Genomic DNA, 20,523 nt, shown 5'->3' with positions numbered 1-20,523 from the left:
AATCTCAGAGTCACATCACAAAGTTACAGATTTGTTTAAATATGAATAACATTGCGGTTCAGTTGCATCGATGACAAGAAGCTCATGCTTTTCAGATTGTTTATTTTTCTCCTTTTTGTCCTTCTCTTTTTTTCCGATCTCTCTTCTCCTGACTGGAAAACAGCCTGTTAGTATTGGACAAAGTCCTCCCAATTACAAATGTATCATTTAGTCAGAAATTAGTTTTGCTGATTCGGCTTATCTTATTCTTCTTATCTCAAAAAGACAAATCTCATAAGGTTACTTAGGATTTAAGGATTAATAATGAATCTTTTGAAAATCAAAATATGCAAGAACAACTTTGATTCCGAGAGTAAAGTAAGTCACTATGTTAAGCCCTGCAAAAGAAGTAAAAGAAAGATGTACAAGTGACACAAGCACAGAGACGGAAGCGGAGGAGAGGATGTTGGATTCCAAACTTTGTGTAATGCTAACAGGAACAGATGATACTGTGATGCTGGTGACAGCTAATCTAGTCTTGGGTCAGCTCTGCAGGCCAGCACCAAAGTTTGGCTCAGAGAGGGAGAGCTATAAATCACTTACCGACACCCCCCCTCCCCACACGCACACCCACACACACACACGCACACACACACACACATAAATACAGGAAAAAACACTGAGAGATCACATCTGCCTCCTTTCTGGGCCCTAGAAGACACACAAACCCCTTATGAATGTATGCATATGCAGCAAACATACAAACAGAAAAAAGAAAATGCAGTCTTATTTTCCTGAGCCATAATCTCTTTAACATCTTAAACTTTTAGTTTCAAACTTCACCTCAGCTTGAAATTGCTGATTCAGTCCCCATTCTACCCTGTTTAACCCCTCTCCACATTTCTGCTGCAGGAGAATGTTTTCCCTTTTTAACAAGTGGGTTTTATCTGAAATAGCAGCTATTTAAATCTGCAGGGAAATTTTAGCATTCTGTTTCATCGTGTTGTAACTGACCTTAAGATGTGGAAGTAAGTTTTGTTGAGGTGGACACGAAAGTCCCACTGCTCTGAAAAATTTGCTGAAGGACAATGGATTTATAACATCCAAGGTAAGATAAGAATGGGAATGAGTAGGACTTTAGTAGGAAACTTTTATCAGAAGGAGAAAAAAAAACTTTCTTCATTTTTGCTGGAACAGTCTCTGTATTCACACAGCACTAAATGAGACAGTTAACCTTTCAAAAAATCATATTGCCCCAGCTGGTCTATTGCTTTGCTGCATTTCTAATGGCCTTACTGCATGTTAACAAAAACAACCAATCAGGGCTGAGAGGGCACTAACACAGCTATCAATTACGTCAATCACTTTTTGTGAACGTCGGTCACACTGTCAAACTTCACAGCGCTCATCAAATATGAATCAAGATTCTGTAACTGCATTGTCTTGTTCTCTCCTCAAATGTTTTCAGAAACATATTTTAGTGTACTGTTTAGCTGAGAAAGATGAGAAAGTAGATCCAGCTGTTCGGTGGTACTTGGTACTCCCTTTCACTGTTTCCAACATGCAGCAAACTTTCTCACAGCTAAACATTACACTATTTTTCTGAAAAATATTTTTGGTGAGAAATAGGCAGTATAGTAACAGAAGCTTTATTCATTTGATCAGCACTGCTTTTTTGATTAACAGCTGCGTGAGACTCCTCAGCCCTGACTGGTTGTTTTTGGTGTGCTGTGGTCTGATTCTAGGAAGTGCCAACTGAGGCAGCTGGAGGGGATGAGGGACATTATTTTTTCTTTTTTTTCTTTGTCATGTACTACTTTCAGAACATAGTGGCAGTTTGAGCACATTCGACACAAACTTATTTTCATAGCGGTTACCAACTGTGGCTTTAAAGCACTCGTGCCACTCATGTCCTCACGTCTAATGTGGAATCTAAAACTTTTTGTTTTAGGAATGACATAATTAATTTGGAAATGTTATGCTCTATCTGTCAAGGTCAATATTCATAATATCGTAAATCGTAATAAGAAACAGAAAAAAACATGTTATTTTTACTTCAATGTCCGATCTTTGTAAAGTGGTCAACTAGTTCAAGTAGTTTGTGTCTTGAGGAGGCAGAAGTAAAAGATGTTTCTTGTTGATAGCAGCAGAATCCACCTTGATTCTGCATTTGATCTGGTGATTAAAAACTGTTTAATTGACTGTTTCATATACCTCTATATTTACAGCTAGCCTCACAAGTCTGACGAATTGTTGTAGCTTGAGTGTGTGTCAAATGAGTCCAAGTGTGTGTCTGACCTAGACAAAATACTGCTTTTAAATTTCCAGCAACTAGACCACCTGAGGGTTTTTTTTTAAATTTATCTTGCTTGACTTGGTAGGACGCCACCCCATGTTTGCCAGTTACAAAAGAAAAATAAGCAACAATCTTCTTGTGACTGTTTTATCAGTTCACATCGAAGAGCTGTGCAATAGGAAAGTCATCATAAACACACTTCCCCCTGCGGATGAACTGTAAAACATTCTGAATGAAAAAACATCGACTCTTCAATTCGGACTCTGCACATGCAGGGCACTGTGGGAAGATAGTTTTGATAAATTAATTTAAAATATAAGATTTGGATGACTCTTGTCTTTTTCATATTCAGATGCTTACTTTGGCTCCCACACAGTTTAATTTGGTTTTCCCATGTCACCCTGATAAGACGGTAGACATTTATATGCCCATTAAGACTTAGAAGATCCAGGCAGACACACAGAGAAGGTCCAGGAAAAGACGTTTATTGTGGAGACCTTCACTCCAAATCAACGGCTGTGTCAAATGTTGGCACGGGCTTCGTATCATCTGCAATATAATACACATTCCCTGTGATATGCCAGGCCTGCACAGTGCACGCACATTTTCTCCATCCTTCTCTATCCACCAACTCGGTTAACACACAGCCAGACAGTCGGTGGTCAAGGACATGTTTCCCCCAAGATAAACAAGCCTTTATTCAAAAGCTGTAACAACATCAAACTGATATTTATCATATCAGCACATGGCTTTGTGGCCAGGAAATAGTTGTCTTTTATTTGCCTCTGGATCACAATGCGTTACACTTTGATATGCATTCGCCGGCTTTATGTGGTTGGCAGTTGTTGTTTTTGTGTGTGTGTGCATGTGTGCATGTGTGTGTGTTGTGATCAGATATGCATCTGTGTGTTTTACAGTGTTGGCAGCAGCAGAAAGGAAGCGCATCCAAGGCACAGAATTGCTCTCTGTTTTTTGGCACATGTGCTTTTGGGCTTATGTGTGTGTTGTCTTTAGGACACAAAGAACATGGACACAAATTGAAATGCATGTAGTCATAACACCTTTTAGATCAAAATAAAAAAGTGTGTGTATGTGTGTGTGATGAGGAGGCAAAAAGAAAAAGAGAGCGATGGAGAGTAATGGGGTGGGGACATTAAAGGAAGGGGGGGGGGGGGTGAGCATGGCTATTTCTGAGCACACATCCCACTCGAATGTTTATTCTCCTCCTGTGCTTTTATGTTCCAGGGTCCTGCTGGTACCAAAGGCGATAAGGGAGAAAGAGTAAGTCATTCCACTCACACGCTTCAACCACTGTTTAGAGCAAATCATGTTTTACTGCTCTATTTTGCGGTGGAAATATTGTTATTGTGCTGAGGTAAAACTCAGACTATTACTCACTAATGCTTCACACCCTTGTTTTGAAGAAACAGAATTACCCTCCAGTAAACATTCGCTATTTCTTGTTCATCATTTTCACACAAACATTCACTTCATTTCTCTCTTTCACTCCCTCAAACTCATTGAGAGCAAATCAAATCAGTGTTCATGGATCAAATTTGCAGCAGAGCAGGGTATTTTTGCTGACACAGTAGCCAGGCCATCGCTGCCGAGGGCTTGAGAGACACGCAACTTGCCAGCTTGAATCAAACCTGTAATTTCTGTTTCTGCCCCATTTTATCAACTGTTAGGGACCTTTGTACTTAGCTGCAGTTAATTTTTGTTCAAAGACTCAACATGAAGGTCGCTTAGAAAAACATGACAGGATTTTCTCCTCTTTGTTGTGCATTTTGTGGGGTGGCCTAGTTGTAAAGAAAGCTGGTTAAAATCTTGTTAGTATCTTCATATGTGCATTCACCCTTAAAACTGATTTATACAATGATTTAAAAATAAACATTTAATACAAAGATTTTTTTTCCATACATTTTTGTGATTTACACAGTAAATGTATGTCTCATCAAATGATTGTATGATAATGATGACGACTGGTCCAAGGCAAAGTAGGAGAGTGCCAGCTGTTGAATTAATTGTAAACATCAGTTAATCAGTGAGACCTTTATGGTTTAAAGGGACAGTTCAACCCCAAATCAAAAATACAGATTTTTCTTCTTACTTGTTGTGCTATTTATCAGTCTGGATTGTTTTGGTGTGAGTCGCTGCATTTTGGAAATATTGGCTTTAGAGATGTCAGTCTTCTCTTGTAAGTAATGGAACATGGTGGCACTTGGCTTATGGTGCTCAAAGCGGCAAAAGAAAAGAAAAACTATTAACAAACTCAACAGCAATGTCTTTTGACGCAGTTACTCAAGATAATCCACAGATCTGGGGTAGTGTGCATCTATAAAAGGCTCATGCTCATGACAGCGCAAGATGTAAACATTAATGGTGTCCACGGCTGAGCTGTAATGTTAGCTAGCTCAGAGGTGCTAGGTAAACTAGCTGTGACGCACACTTCCTTCTGAGATGTGATGCGGTTGACAGGTGTAGTTTGGTAGAGAGAAAATAATGCCTACATGAAACTGCTCACAACAAGGTCTGTGGATTATCTTGAATAACTGATTAATTATTTCTACTATGGATATCTCCAACACTCGGCAACTCACACCAAACAGTCTTTTTCAATAAAATACTGTTCTGAAGCAGTATTACAGTGTTTTAATATTGCACTCCTATAAAGTGTTGTGACCAAAATTATGGTCAAAATCAAAGCAACATATTGGCTTTCCTGACCATTTTTTCTTTTTTGCCAAGAGCCAAAATTGTTAGTTCCTACACTTCCCAGAATGCAACTCTACAGCACCTTTCATTAGACACTCCTCTTTGATTTCTACTTAATTGTGTAATTTACAGATACTTTTCTCTCACGAGTGTGATATCTGCTATGGCCTATATAAATATAAGGGACTTCAGAGTGTGGAATTAAGGTGGAGTGCACTCGTTAAAACACCCAATAAACATCCACCCACCAATTCATCAACCACTGGTCTGGGCGTTTGTTTTCCTGTGGTTCCTCAAATAGAAGTAGTATCTGTCTCCTATGTGGTTGTGTAATATCAGACCATGAGAGCTTTGTGCTTGTTCTTCAGGGTGATGTGCAGTCCCAAGCTGCAGTGCGTGCCATCGCACGGCAAGTGTGTGAACAGCTCATCCAGAGTGAGTAATCGCTGATATTCACACGTTAACACCAGAATGTTACTCAGGACAGATTTGTCTTGCTGAAAATATTTCTGACATCTTCTGGCCTCATTGCTTTTATTTTATTCTTCCCTCTGTTAAATTTTGTTATTTGTTAAAACGTCATGAAAGAGAAATACATCGAATAAAAAAAAGCTAATTGTAAATGATTTCAAACAACTCTGCTCTTCTTCCTCCTGCAGGCCATTTGTCTCGATACAACTCCATACTGAACCAGATCCCTGTCCAGTCTGCGGTGTCTGTCCGTACAGTACCTGGACCACCTGGAGAGCCCGGTAGGAGAGGCCTGCCAGGACCTCCGGGAGAGCAGGGACCAACTGGCAGGCCAGGCTTCCCTGGTACCAACGGCCAGAACGGACGACCTGGAGAGAGAGGTAATAGAGGAAAATGTTTAATGATGTGTTTATAAGTAAAGACAGAGATCGACAACACACATCAAGAGAGAAAAGGACAGAGAAAAATTATACATGGCAATTTCAATCCCTATACCTCTTATTCTCAGTAATATACAGACTGATCTCAATCCATTGTCAGTCCTTCACTGTTCAGCTGGTGTCTAGACACTGTGACTGAATGCTGTTGTTTATATTAGCATCATAAAGAGTGAGATAACATTTGAGAGTTTATTAGACTGCCTTGGTGCAGTGAGCAGTGGTGGACTCATAATAGCCATAACTGGAAAATAAGATGACAAATAAAATGTGGAAAAACTACATTTTGCAATAAAGAAGAGTACAAGGTGTGGTTTAGGAAAACATTGTCTATATGAAGCCTTTGACATCTCTTTTATCGAGTGTTTAGTTTATTTAATGATTTTGGGGCATTTTATGTCTTTTTTTCAGAACTGACAGGAATTGGGGTGGTAGAGAGAGAGAGAGAGAGAGAGAGAGAAATGGAGAGTCACGTGCAGCAAATGTCCCTAGCTGGACATATTTTTGTCAAAGCTTACAAATAATAAATCAGTCACTAGTTTGGAAAGAGGAATCATTATTTAGTTAAAGGGGCACTGAGTTTGTAACATCAGAGTAGGACTGGGTGATATAGAGTAAATCGAATATATCAAAATATTTTTTAACAAAACCTCAATATAGATATTGCAACGATGTTGTAGGATTGTCTTTTGGTGCTTTGACAAAATATATTTTTACACAATGAAGTTATTAATAAATAATCATCAGTGATATGGATATAATGACTAAATGGGTTAAGATGTATATTAGTACAGAGCTTCAAAATAGTACAGAAATTCTTAAAAATGTATGTAGAGCCTATGTAAAAATGTGCTCTAGAATTATAAAATGTGTTTCAACAATACATACATGGATGCAAAACTTACAGCCTATTTTAAAGTGAAGCAAAACAATGCGAAGTTTAAAGAGGAACTATGCCCATGTTAAACATTTATAAATGTTATTCTGATGGTCTAAGACAGTCCAAAAGTATTGGTAAGCATGAAAACATCTGCTAAAACTTGAATTAGTGATGTCATAGGGTATAAAGTCTGACACTGCTCCATAGAGAATGAATGGTGAAAGGTGATCGAGGTGTCAAAGAGAGCGCCCAGGTGAATGTTCATTTTCTGTTCCAGGACTGAAAACACTACAACAGAATAAAGCTCATTTGGGTTTAAAAAGGAAAACATTCATCGGGTCCACAGAATCAGTCTCCCATTGCCTATGGGAGACTTCCAGATTTAATACTACTTTAATACTTAATACTATAGACATCACAAGTTTGCGAGTAACTTCTCTGGTTTCTGGCTCTGAGAAAGACTAGCTTGTGTTCACAAATATTGATCGAATCTTACTTGGCCATGGAAATAACATATTAGACTTCTTAATTTAGGTGGTGTTCCCCCTTAAGAAAACCCAAAGGAGAGTGTATATCCTTTGTGAAAAAGTAGGCTAAGCAGAGATGTTGCTGATGTCTCAATTTCGTCTTCACTTCCATCTCTGTGTTTCCTGTGAATGAATGACATAGCCAGTTATTTGGACAAAGATAGTTTTTGTGACGTGGCAGTATAAAGGCCTGGCGTTGTAATAAATGTTCATGTGTAACAGGAGTGTCCAGCTGTTGAGAGCATAGTGTGGTTATGAGATAATCAGATGCATTACAGTATGAAAAATGTTGCATTTTCCTTGTCAACAATTGCCAGAAGCTTTTACTGTGAAGAGAACATAAAATTTGCTCCAGTTGGAGCTTAAACCTGCCTGCTTGTTGGCTGCTTTTCGTGGTCTGGCCTGCTCTCTGACTCACAGTCAGGGTCAGAGCAGAAGGCGGTATATCCATGAGGTCATTCCCCTGCCACGAGCCCTTAGTGGTGTAGCGGCCTTTATGAGGCTCCGTCTTCATCACGCAACCCAAACTAAAGAACCGCATAGCGAATGAGTCTGTACACACGGAGGGTTAGGAAAGCTGAGAGCGGCTGTCAGGAAATGTCCAGCATGGTTACCTCCTCCGCAGTGGTTCATCCCTTTGAATTTTCCCCAATAACATTTACAATCTGCAGTCACCACACATACATAGACACACACTTTATTGTTTATTAGCTGAACTGAAACCAGAGCAGGCCAAATATTATAAAAGATGTATGACAGGCTCAAGAGTATTAGACATGTTATTATAAAGTCAGATGGTCCATGTAAGGCTGATACCAGGAACAAAGCTGCGCTCAGGCTCAACAGACGAAACCATTTATTTTTTGCACATACAATATACGCCTGAATATAGAGACTCTGGGTCAACTAGTGGCCATCGTAGAGAGAAAATCGCAAAACAATGCTGACAGTGTAGAGAATAAATCTCATTTTTGCAATAATGTAAAATGTTTTCTCCTCAGCCTTACTGTACTTACTTCCTCTTTACTGATGCAACTGATTATGACAGTAATAAAAGCAGCAGGACAGAAAATCTGCAGATCACCAGTTTTGTGTGGTTCTCTAATATTAGAGTGTACGAAAAATATTCCATTAGGTCATTCAAACAGCTGCGCCGCTGGACAGCAGTGCAGAGCCAACTCTGGGTTTTATCATTTTATTACACTCATCATCCATGCATAATTAATGCACCACATTTCTCCAAAAATCTGCAATGTAATACTGCTGTTGGGATAGAAACTAGTAAAAAGAATTATTCAGATGTTCTTCTTAAGTAAAAGTACCAACAGCACAGTGTAAAAATACTCACACTATACAAATAAAGGAATTACTGCCTTATGTCAGAATACATAAACAGCAAAAATGTACTTAAATCTTAATCTTTGGAAATACATTGTATTTATAAATGTAGAGGAGTAAAAATGTGCAGTATATCTCCCTGATAAATGTCACGGTGGAGAAGTATAAAGTAAAAATACTCAGGTACAGGTACAATCACCTCAAAATTGTACTTCAGTGATTTACTTACCTGGGATAGTTAATATTACGGATCCTTTATTGAGAGGATCTGTGTGTGCACCAATAAGGACAAAAGTGACATGCGATTTTTGAACTAAACATGGATCTCTTTGATCTGTGTGTGTTTCCAGGTGTACCGGGAGAGAAGGGAGAGAGGGGAAGCCCAGGAGTTGGAACTCAAGGACCTCGAGGACAACCTGGACCTCCAGGTAAGATACTGACAAACATATAGACAATCCTGAAGACACTGGATAAGCTAAACCAATTAAATTCAGTCTCTCCTGTCCCGATGCTCAAATAACTTTTGGAGGCACTGGAGGTGGTTCAAAATATGATAATTTAACATGATTCTGTTCCCGAAACTTTTTTTGTGTATGTTTTCTGACCAAAATGTTTCAGATATTAGAACAATATAAAAGCATAGATACTTAATGTATTTTGGATCTGCTTTAGTCTTTGTTAAATCTCTTTCTGAAAAAAAGCAAGCAGACGTTTTGGACCGTGAATATAATTCTCTGTATTGATTTTCCCTCTGCGCTGTGCAGAGTTTGGGGTTTGTGTTATGAATATATGTCAGCTGGGATTTTCTGTTTACTGTTGTGCAATCAATACTCACAAAACAGGCTGACAAAACTCCTGGAAACTTTTCTATGATTAGATAACTGTTAAAAAATCCTGAAACTTCAATATATGAAAAAGGAAATCTTTTCTGAGAGAAAGGTACGGGGCAGAGCTCTCCGCCTTTATTAGCTGTGCTTTTCTGGAATATTTGTGGGATGTTAATTTTAGCTCTTGGCAAATGAAACTCCCCTCAGAATATTGATTTTATATTTCGGCTGACTGCTGAAGTGAGTCCTGATGGAGCACTTTCTCTTGTGTAAACAGAAAACAGAAGCCTCTGGCTAAATTTCAGCAGAGAACTGTTACTCCTGCTCCTGCCCTCAGGACATTTGCTATCATCTCCCACATTCAGAAATGACAGTCATGTCTTTTCTGCCATGTTGTCCCAACAGCCAAGAGAGATTTAGAAGATATTGAATAGGTGATGGTACGGTGACAGGATGTAGCCCCTATGACACATTTTCAGTTTATTTTCCTCTCTATCCTACTTTATCCCCTCTCACCAGAAATCACAGTGGCAGTCGTTTTACACAGTGTTTATTGATGACTGACTTAATGTACTCACCTGTCTTTAACACAAACGTTCCATCCTCAGGCCCACCAGGTGAAGGACGGACAGGCAGCCAGGGCCCCACTGGTCGGCCTGGCAGCCCGGGGACACCAGGGAGGCCAGGAAATCCAGGTACCACAGGACCAGCTGGCCCACCAGGATACTGTGACCAGAACTCCTGTCTGGGCTACAACGTCGGAGGTAACGAACATTCAGCTGCTTTTTAAGCACTTACTTTAACCCCCCTAATTTAGCACTTATGTGCAATGTGCATTTTTTAAACACATTATTTAGAAAGCACTATAATGTAGTTGTGAGCAGAAACAAGGACATTTTCAGTGTTTTTTTACAGTGTCCAAGCTACAGGACAGCGAGGGGGAGCTTGTCTCCTCTTAACAGGACATGTGCTCCCCTAAGAGTATTAGTAGTAGTGAAATTTTTGAGGGTCTCTGAAACATTGATAATATGCAGTTATTCCATACATTTCTATATCTTCATCTTCGTGCATCGTGTGTAAAACTAGGCTATTATTGATGTATGATTAATGCATGAGTGCAGTGATTAATCACTCATTTTATTTATCAAAGATACCGGCATGCCATCGCCATCCAAGCGTGGTGGCACAATATCATAAACTTCATCACTGTAACTCAAAGATCAGAAAAAAAACTTTCTTAGGCTCACTCAGTCTTCGTGACAAATCGCCATTTATCATTTTTCAGTTTTGGAGTTTGCACACAAATGTGAAAAAGAAAACAAGGAAGTCTGGAGATTTTATACATTTGTGTGTATAGGCTTTTTTACTGTTTAACCGATCTGTGTCACATTCGTGCCATTAAACTATAGAACATAGTACATCACTCTCTAGATAATACTGTGCACTGATGTAGTTGGCTGTATTAAATTATACTGCAATGTTTGATTTTGATACCTGTGTGGAGGTTTGATGTGATCATTTACTGATTATTGTCAGCATGCTTGCATATGTAAATGTTTCTTTGCAACAAGAGTCACAGTCAGTTTCTCAAAGTCAATTCTAAACAGAAATTAATGAAAAATGACTTCTTGGTGATCTTGTTGTCATTTAGATTTTTTTCAGTTTTCAAAACAGGCTTTGGCAAAGTGTTTTTTTAGGAACCGCTAGACGAATAACACACACACACACACACACACACACACACACACACACACACACACACACACACACACAGTAGGTCAGGTTTTGGCAATTGAAACAAAAACAACATTTCGACTGGCATATTTTCCCAAATTAGGTTACAACACCAAATATCCAGACTTTACAAAAACATTCTCTGCTGCTTATTTAGACCTTATTTGTCCCGATTTGTCCTTTTGCAACTGAGCATTATTCTGTCATTTTACACTTTAAAAGGACTTGTTCAGAGCAACCTCAGTGTGATTGATTTAGATTATTTATTTTATTGTTAGTTTTAGTAATTTATCAACATAAAAAGCTGAAATCATCTAACCCTGCCCAGTCTTTCTATCTTATAAACCATCTTTTACATGTATAAAACATTAAATATTGTTTTCATAGTGATGGCCGGCTGTGAGATAGTTACAGTTCTCATAAAGCTCTCAGAAAATTGGAGAGTGATCTGGCTTTTATGGTTGTTCCACTGTGAAGTTTATACATTCATGTCCACACTGATGGATTAAGAACTTAACTGTGTCACTGACCGAAGCTATTTGTCTATATTGAGATGTAATAAAATATCCTCTAACACTCACATTACGCAAACACACACACACTAGACATCTTAGAATATTGGTAGTTATGAGGACCTTTATGGGTCCATTGTCTTGGGCCAACTCAACAAGAACATTACGCATCAAACAAGTTCTGAAAACTCATCTTAATGAAACATCATCTGCTAAAAGTAGCTGATGGATGAGACATTACTTCATCCATCAAACCATATTCATTTTATATATGTGGATTCCAGTCAAATGTTGTTTTTTTTGTTTTGTTTTATGGCTTAGAAGAGTCTTGCCTATTATTCACAACCGTGCAAGGATAAAATGTTGCCTCCCTGACCACTTAAAAAGAAAATACCCACTTGGAGTAGTATTGTTACTTTTACAGCAGCTAGAGTTTGACCTTAAATTTGGCATTGTCATTGTCACTTTAAGTGCAGTTTACTAGTAGTTTTCCAACATACCTAAACCCATGGTTGTCTTATTTAAAATTTATTTTTCTGTATGCAGTTTAAAGCTGAATGAACTATGGGGTTAGCCTATTGAATCTCCATTACTAAATGTGCAGAGGTCAGTATCAGTGCTGCTGGAAGATGAATAGATAGTTTTACTCTCAGAATTGTTTCTTGGTATCTGTGACCCCACTCCTCACGTACAACGTAGCATTTTTTTTTAAAATTGTTTGCGTGCTGGAAGTATGATATTGCGTTGTGTGCAGAGTGAAGTTAGCTAAATGTTTAACCTGCTAGCTAGCAAGAGAAAATGTCACTATCAAAAAGTCTAGAGAGGAAAGTTGACAGCGAAAATAGAGCATTCATTAAGGAATGGAAAGTTGGTCGTCTGCAGTGAAGCTGTCGCTACTTGCAGAGATTATAATATTAGATGGCAAGTCAATGGATGGATCACTTCCTCCGCAAAGCAGGTGCCCCTATCTGCGAGACCCGCTACTCACTGCATAGACCAGACACGCTGTCGAATGCTGTGTCTTGGCACGCTATTTTATACAATTTTCAGCTGTTTTTGGGTACGTCATATTTTGACAATTTTTGCCATACTGTGGTATGGCATTTTCAGGGGATTTTTGAACATACTTTTTTATGCTGTCTTTGGCCGTTTTTGCAACATCCTATGCTATGGCGTGTCTCAGCACGCAGTTTATGTGGTTTAAAATGGTTTTTTAGCAGTTTTTTTAACATGTCATTTTTTTATTTTTTTTTAAATATTTACCATACTATAGCCTTGCATTTTTGGTGGATTTTTTGACATGCTATTTTGTAGTGTTTTTGGCTGTTTTTGCAAAATCCTAAGCTATGGCGTGTCTCAGCATGCTGTTATGTGGTTTAATGTAGTTTTCAGCACTTTTGTGGATGTGTCATTTTTTGAAATTTTTGCCATACCACAGTATAGTATTTTTGGTGGATTTTACATGCTGTTTTTGCAACATACTATGCTTTCATGGGTCTTGGCAGGCTATTCTAAGCTGTTTCTGGGGGATTTTTGACCTTGCTATGTTCATTTTTGGTCATTTTTTCAACTTGATAAACTATGCTGTTTTTGGCTCTGTCTTGCTATGCTGTGTCTTGGAAGGCTATTCTAAGCTGTTTTCAACTGATTCCAGCTTCTTTTAGGATGTCAAATTTTGACATTGTTGCCTTACAAAAGTCTTAAATTTTTGCATTTTTTTTTGCATGCCAAATTTTACTGATTTTTCCTCTTTGCAACTTTCTATGCTATAGCATATCTTGGCAGGCTATTCTAACGGTGCGTACCCACCAAACGCGATTAAAAATGATCGCGCCTCAAGATTACATACAAAGTCAATGCAAAGACGCGATTTGACGCCTCATTTTGCCGGGCGACGCGATGGACGCGATTGCGCGGCGCGTTGGACGCGTCCAACGCTCGAGTTGAAATAATTGAACTTTTGCGGCGGCGTCGCGTGAAGACGCGCCGCGACAGCCTATCAGCGTTGAGATCGTCATCGACGTGCTGACGTATGGACGTCCTGGTGTTCCCTCGCAAAATCTAATCAAACCGCCAGAAACAATGGAGGAGCAGCTTATCGTCGCCGTCACCGCTCACCCAGAGCTGTACGACAGTTCCTGTCCCTTGTTGCAGGAGACGGTGGAACTCGCTGAGCTCACGCCGCATCCGTAGGGTAGCATGCATTTTGCAACTTTCTCTGCTATGGCGTGTCTTAGCAGGCTATTCTAAGCGGTTTCCAGGTGTTTTCAGCTGTTTTTGGAACATGTCAAATTTTGACATTTTTGCCTTACTATAGTCTTGGATTTTTGGTCATTTTTTTGACATGCCAAATTATGGCGTATTTGGCTCTTTTTGCAACTTTCTCTGCTATGGCGTGCGTTGGCAGGCTGTTCTAAGTGGTTCCAACTGTTTTCAGCTGTTTTTGGGACATGTCAAATTTTGACATTTTTGCCTTACTTTGTCTGTACTTTTGTCTTGAATTTTTTGGTCATTTTTTTGATACGCCAATTTACGCTGTTTTTTGCTCTTTTTGCAACTTTCTCTGCTATGGCGTGTCTTAGCAGGCTATTCTAAGCAGTTTCCGGGTGTTTTCAGCTGTTTTGGAGACATGTCAAATTTTGACATTTTTGCCTTACTATACTCTTGGATTTTTGTTCATTTTTTTGACATGCCAAATTATGGCATTTTTTGCTCTTTTTGCAACTTTTTCTGCTATGGCGTGTCTTAGCAGGCTATTCTAAGCAGTTTTCAGCTGTTTTTCGAGACATGGCAAATTTTGACATTTTTGCCTTACTATAGTCTTGGATTATCTGTCATTTTTTTGACATGCCAATTTATGCTGTTTTTGGCTATTTTTGCAACTTTCTCTGCTATGGCGTGTCTTAGCAGGCTATTCAAAGCAGTTTCCAGGTGTTTTCAGCTGTTTTTGGAACATGTCCAATTTTGACATTTTTGCCTTACTATAGTCTTGGATTTTTGGTCATTTTTTTGACATGCTAAATTATGGCGTATTTGGCTCTTTTTGCAACTTTCTCTGCTATGGCGTGTCTTAGCAGGCTATTCTAAGCAGTTTCCAGGTGTTTTCAGCTGTTTTTGGAACATGTCAAATTTTGACATTTTTGCCTTACTATAGTCTTGGATTTTCTGTCATTTTTTTGACATGCCAATTTACGCTGTTTTTGGCTATTTTTGCAACTTTCTCTGCTATGGCGTGTCTTAGCAGGCTATTCTAAGTGGTTTCCAGGTGTTTTCAGCTGTTTTTGGGGCATGTCAAATTTTGACATTTTTGCCTTACTATACTATTGCCTTCATGGCCATTTCTTTGGACATGTTAAATTATCAGGTTTTTGGGCTTTTGGGGCCTTTATTTCCACTTTGTATACTATGACACATCTATACAAGCTATTATATGTAGTTTTTCGCCATCTTTAGGAGTGGTCAAAATTAGACTTTTTTCGACATAGTATACTATGGTATTTCCATTTTTTCTACATGCGAAATTATGAGGTTTCTGACTTTTTTTCAACATTGTAACTATGGCGCTTTTGGCAATTTTTTGATATGCTAAATGATGTTTTTGGCCTTTTTTAAAACATTGTATAGTATTACATGTCTCTACAAGCTATAATATGTTGTTTTCAGCCATTTTTTATATGTCAAAATTTTACATTTTTCGACATACTATACTATGGCTGTTTTTTTGACATGCTAAACTGAGAAGTTTTTGGCCTTTTTTCAACATTGTATACTATGACATTTTCAACTATTTTTTGACATGTCAAAATTTGACATTTTTTTACCATACTTTACTATGGCAGTGTTTGCCATTTTTTTGATATGCCAAATTATGATGTTTTTGGTCTTCTTTTATACTATGACATGTCTCTACAAGCTATAATATGTTGTTTTCAGCCATATTTTTGACATGTCAAAATGAAAAAAATTTTGAGATACTGTACTATGTTTTTTTTCAGCCATTTTTTGATATGTGATATCATTACGTTTTTGGCCTTTTTTTCAACGTGGTATGTTATGAACATCATAGCATAGTATGTCGTCAAAAATGATCCAAAATTCCTCAAAAATGTCAAAGTATAGTATGTTGTCAAAAATGACCTCAATTTGTAATAGTATAGTACGTTGTCAAAAAAGACCTCAAAATGTCATAGTCTAGTATGTCATCAAACATGACCCCAAAAGGTGTATGTTATTTCATCAAAAGTGACCCAAAATGGTTTAAAAATGTCATATTATCATATGTCGTCCAAAATGATTTCAAAGCAACACAGTATAGTATGTATAGTAGGGCTCATAGTAAAGTGTGTTGTCCAAGATGTGACCAAAAATTCATACGATGGTATGTTGTCCAAAATATGTCCAAAAAGTCATAATATAGTATGTCGTCCAAAATGGCACAAAGTCACACTATACTATGTCATCCAAAATATCATAAAAAACTCATACCATAGTATGTATATCACAAATATCACAAAAAGTCATATTGTAGTATGTCATTCAAAATATAAAAAAGTCACATCATAGTATGTTGGCCAAAATATCACAAAAAAGGTATAGACATTATAAATAGCAATTTGTAGTGAGAGCTTTTCTGGTTGGTTGGGGAAATAGCAACTCTTGAATACATTGATATAATAGATGTTTTTCTTAATATATAACCCACTGTAATTCATATTTTTGCATCGCTGTGCTCATGATATGAGTGATCTTCTAATGAAAATTTGAGTAATATGTATTAAAAAACAGCAGTTTTATGGTATGTAACTTTAAAAAATGGCTGACGTCAGTGTTATCATCATTACTCACAAGGAATGTTATTTCTTAGTATACTCTGTACACTCTTGTTGCACTACTTTCTTTTTCTGTGTTTGAAATCTTCATTTATACTATCTCATGTACAAAGAAAAAAGGCATCAGACACATTTTCCCTCTCTCAAATTATTGTTTATAGTTGTCTGTCTATTTATAATAGCTAACATTATTTTAAAAATCCTCACGCTGTATGTATTTTTCTCCTCTGCAAGAGAAAAGCAGATTCCAACATTCATTTTTCTACCTTCAAAACTGCAACCCAACAGCAGGGGAAGTTCTGTCAGTGCGGTTTGAGAGGTTTAACTCTTTGGTGTTGCTGGGTTTTCCTCTTGACTTGAGGTAACATCTTCTCTTTATCTCTTATTTTTTCTTTCCATGTGTTCCCCTCCCTCTGTTTCCCCTCTTTCTGACTGAAGTTCAACAGGACTATGGGAATGATTACTGAGGAGCATTCTCCAACCGTCCTCCTCTCCTCACCTCCCTCCACTCTTCTCTCTGTGCCCTGTACATTAAGACTAAACACTGAGGAAACTGATAAATTATTCCTTCAAGGCCTCCATATTTCTTGGGATGGGTAATTACCCCTGTCCCCGGTGTTTAAACTCTAATCCCTGCAGCAGCGGTTTTTACTTTTTGTTTTTCCTGAGACATTTTTCCAAATTACTCTTGCAACCAACACTCGATTTTAACAGGATCTTCTGTATAACTTTTTTCTCCAGGCCTGAAGATCTGTATTCAGTCTTAAAGTTAAAAAGCAAGGCAACTCTCTTAACAGTACAAGGGATTTTTTTTTAACTCTGTGCCCCCTATTTAGACTCATTATTTAAACTACATCATCTGTCTTTATGCACAAGATGCTCTGACTCCTCATTATGAATAGAAACTGGATTAATTTCTACTTTCAGATAACTTTTTTGATAGAATTGGATTATTTATCTGGCTGCTTCATCATTTGACATCCTCTGAGACAAACATGGATTAACATACCTTCCCATAAGACCAAACAAAACCCTGTAATGCTGCTGCGATGATCCCTACCACTGATCTCAGTGCCATCTGTCAGTGAATACTTTTACATACAATGGTTTGTAGCAGCAGCCTTTACTTAAAGCTCAAATCTCATCGAAGCCGGATGGATTGACTAAACAATGATGAGTTGCTTTGATGCTGATTGGCCACATTCATTACTGAACAACCTCTCAATCAGTACATCTCATGTACTGTAAACTTTCCCCTAATGTGACCCAAATGTGATCTTTTTATTTCAGTAAAAATGATCCAATCTGGGCATTACTGGTTAGAAACCAATTTCTCCTAAATTTCATTAACATACTTCTACATTAACCAAATCTTCCTGAAACTCGTGGGTCCCAAATCTACCCCTATTTAACTTGTTCGTTTTGCCTCCTCATTGATTTTAAGTGATTAAGTCAGCCTTAACTCCGCTCCATGCTCCCTCATGGTTGTGGTTTTGTTAGCTGCAATGATCCAGAAACAATCACACACTGACCCTGACTATTCCCACCACCTCAGTCCAACAACTGCCTCACGGCGGCTACCAGCCCTACAACCAGCCCTACAACCGGCCATACAACCCTGCTGCTGTGGCTTACAACAACGATGAAGGAGGCAAAGACGATGAGGAGGATGAGGAGGAGGAGGAGGAGGGAGAGGAAGAACAGGACCCCTATTACCGTGGTTACAATCCTCGGTACTACCCCCAACAGCCCTCACAACTGGCTCATGGCTACCATGGTTACCGCTCGAGCCCCACCAATTCTGAGGACATGGAGGTGAGGTCACCGGGCGTCTCCAGGAGGTTTTCACGTGACACCTTCGTCATCAAGGAGAGTGAGGAGGGAGGACTTTAGAGGAAGGATGGACACACCTGAAGTGCTTGAGCCCTGCACGCTATAACACAGACTGATTTTACACACACAAGTCAGATACTGACACGCACCCACACATCGTCCCCTATCTGAAACTGTGGTGAGAGCCCCCCCTCGCTGCGTATCCAGTGGTTTTCTCCACCTGGTAAAACTATGTAAATAGCCCCATGGACTCTTGTACGATATCTCTGTAACAGGGGGGTCCGAAAAAGTGCCTGATCTATGTTAGCATTATCCAGTGGTAATGTAAAGGTAAGACCTGTTTCTTCTCATCTCACAGTTGATTTCAGGACTAAACCCGTCTGTTTGTGTGAAGCTGCATGTCTCCTTCGAGCCAAACATTGAGTGTGTAACTGGACATGTGCATCTTGTTTTGGTTGTATGTAACTAGCTAGATTATTTCACAAGTCAAATGGGTGATGTTGGGCTGGCAACATTTGTACAGGCTGCTTTTTATAAGGATGAATCACAATTCCCCGGCTACAATGCAGTCTTTTTTTTGGTGTATAAACGATTATTGAAATGAATTGGAAGTGATTTTCTCCGTACAGTATTGTGTTGTTTGCTTCTTTGTTGAACACCAAAACTGTCTGTAAAAAGCATCTCTCTTTTTTTTTTTTAATGAAACTCAGGTATTTTTCAATCTGGACTCTACTTCCCTGTGTTTTAGTGTCTAAATGACTATTGAAGAGTTGTTTTTTTTTTTAATTTGTTCAATATTGACAGAGACCACTGCAGCCCCAACAGTGAAACAAGCTGCAGTGTCATTCCTGCGGGCAATTGTGCACAATTTATGTCCATTAAAAGTGTCTTGTTTTTGCCACGGCCAAGCTCAGATTGTTATTAAAAGCGTCAGACATTACGGAAAGGACCCTGCAGAGAAAGGCAATGTTTTCCCATACCTTCACTGATCCAGTCTGTCTGTTACTGTGACCACGTCTCGCTCCAGCAGCAGTCTCGTTCTCAGATCTGGAAAGATGTGGCTTGCTGCAGGAAAAAACAATTGAAACGTTAGTGAGCAATGGAGAAGGAGTGCTGAAGAGTGTACAGAAAGTGCAGCTTAGCGTTACTTCAAAGATTTCTGATGTCATGGCAATTTAGGGGATTTCAACAATTTAGAAAGTGTGCAGGATTTCAGAATAAGACCTCTCCTTGACCGAGACTTGGTAACACAATAACGCAGAGATTGGTAATAGGAATAAATTTTATATTCTCTTTCATATCTTTCTGTTTTCAGACACTTTTAACAATCTGAGTCCGTCAGTGTCAAAAACAAGGACTTTTAATGGACATAAATTGACTGTGCACCATTTCCTGAAGGTAAAACATACCAGCCGGTTTTGTCTCCACAGCTGCAGTGGTCTCTCTTTCAATACTGGATCTATATCAAAAAATGTACCTCCCATTAGTCACTGTGACACAAAAAACATGTGAAAATAGGGTCCAGGTTGTAAAATACTGTTTCCGTTTAATACTACCTTACTACTAATACTACTACAACTGTGGAACACAAATGGATTACTTTTTTAATTTATCACTTTTATTCAGAGAAATTTGGCTTCAATCACATTTTGTGCTGCGTAATTTCATTCTGTTGCTACAAAGATGGACCAGGTGTGTTCTGAGTTTCGATAATCAGACTTGTGGTGAGTTAAGAATACACATTTGTGTTGTTTGTGTCTCGAGTTGCTGCCCCAGTTTGTTTCATTTATTGTTCTTATGCAAAGTTGGGCCTGCTCACTGTGGAAACTGTTTGCTCACTGGCTGACCTCTGACCTCTTGCTGGAATAAGACCTGGATCCAGTTATTACTCAAAACAGTCGACTGCCTCTCTGTGAAACCAATAAGGACTGAACCACACAAGTGTAAACTTCACCCCTCCTGCACTGCAGTCTGAAAAAACAAGCACTAAAGTAACTAAAAGTTGAGCTGTGAGCCGGCCCCGCTCTATTTGAGATCCAAACTTGAACAGTTTTAATAAGGAATGTGTCTCGCCACCACGCCCCTTAGTACAATATGAACTTATTTATTTTATATTTTATTTGCTTTTATAACCAATAAATCTGT

The 20,523-nt window shown here is 38.6% G+C and overlaps 1 protein-coding gene across 1 annotated transcript in view; it reads left to right on the top strand.

Annotated features, from left to right (window-relative positions):
• Positions 1-20,454, top strand: part of col14a1a (collagen, type XIV, alpha 1a) — a 160,504-nt gene extending 140,050 nt beyond the window's left edge. Inside the window, 6 exon segments of the mRNA XM_042490363.1 lie at positions 3,521-3,556; positions 5,359-5,425; positions 5,650-5,841; positions 8,994-9,071; positions 10,079-10,234; positions 18,101-20,454. Coding sequence (XP_042346297.1) covers positions 3,521-3,556; positions 5,359-5,425; positions 5,650-5,841; positions 8,994-9,071; positions 10,079-10,234; positions 18,101-18,438 — 867 coding nt within the window. The 3' untranslated portion in view covers positions 18,439-20,454.
• The last annotated feature ends 69 nt before the right edge of the window (positions 20,455-20,523 follow it).

Source organism: Plectropomus leopardus, chromosome 7, assembly GCF_008729295.1.
Source record: "Plectropomus leopardus isolate mb chromosome 7, YSFRI_Pleo_2.0, whole genome shotgun sequence".
NCBI lineage: Eukaryota > Metazoa > Chordata > Actinopteri > Perciformes > Serranidae > Plectropomus > Plectropomus leopardus.
Note: the sequence above shows the minus strand (reverse complement) of the source record. Positions and strands in the feature narration are given on the sequence as shown.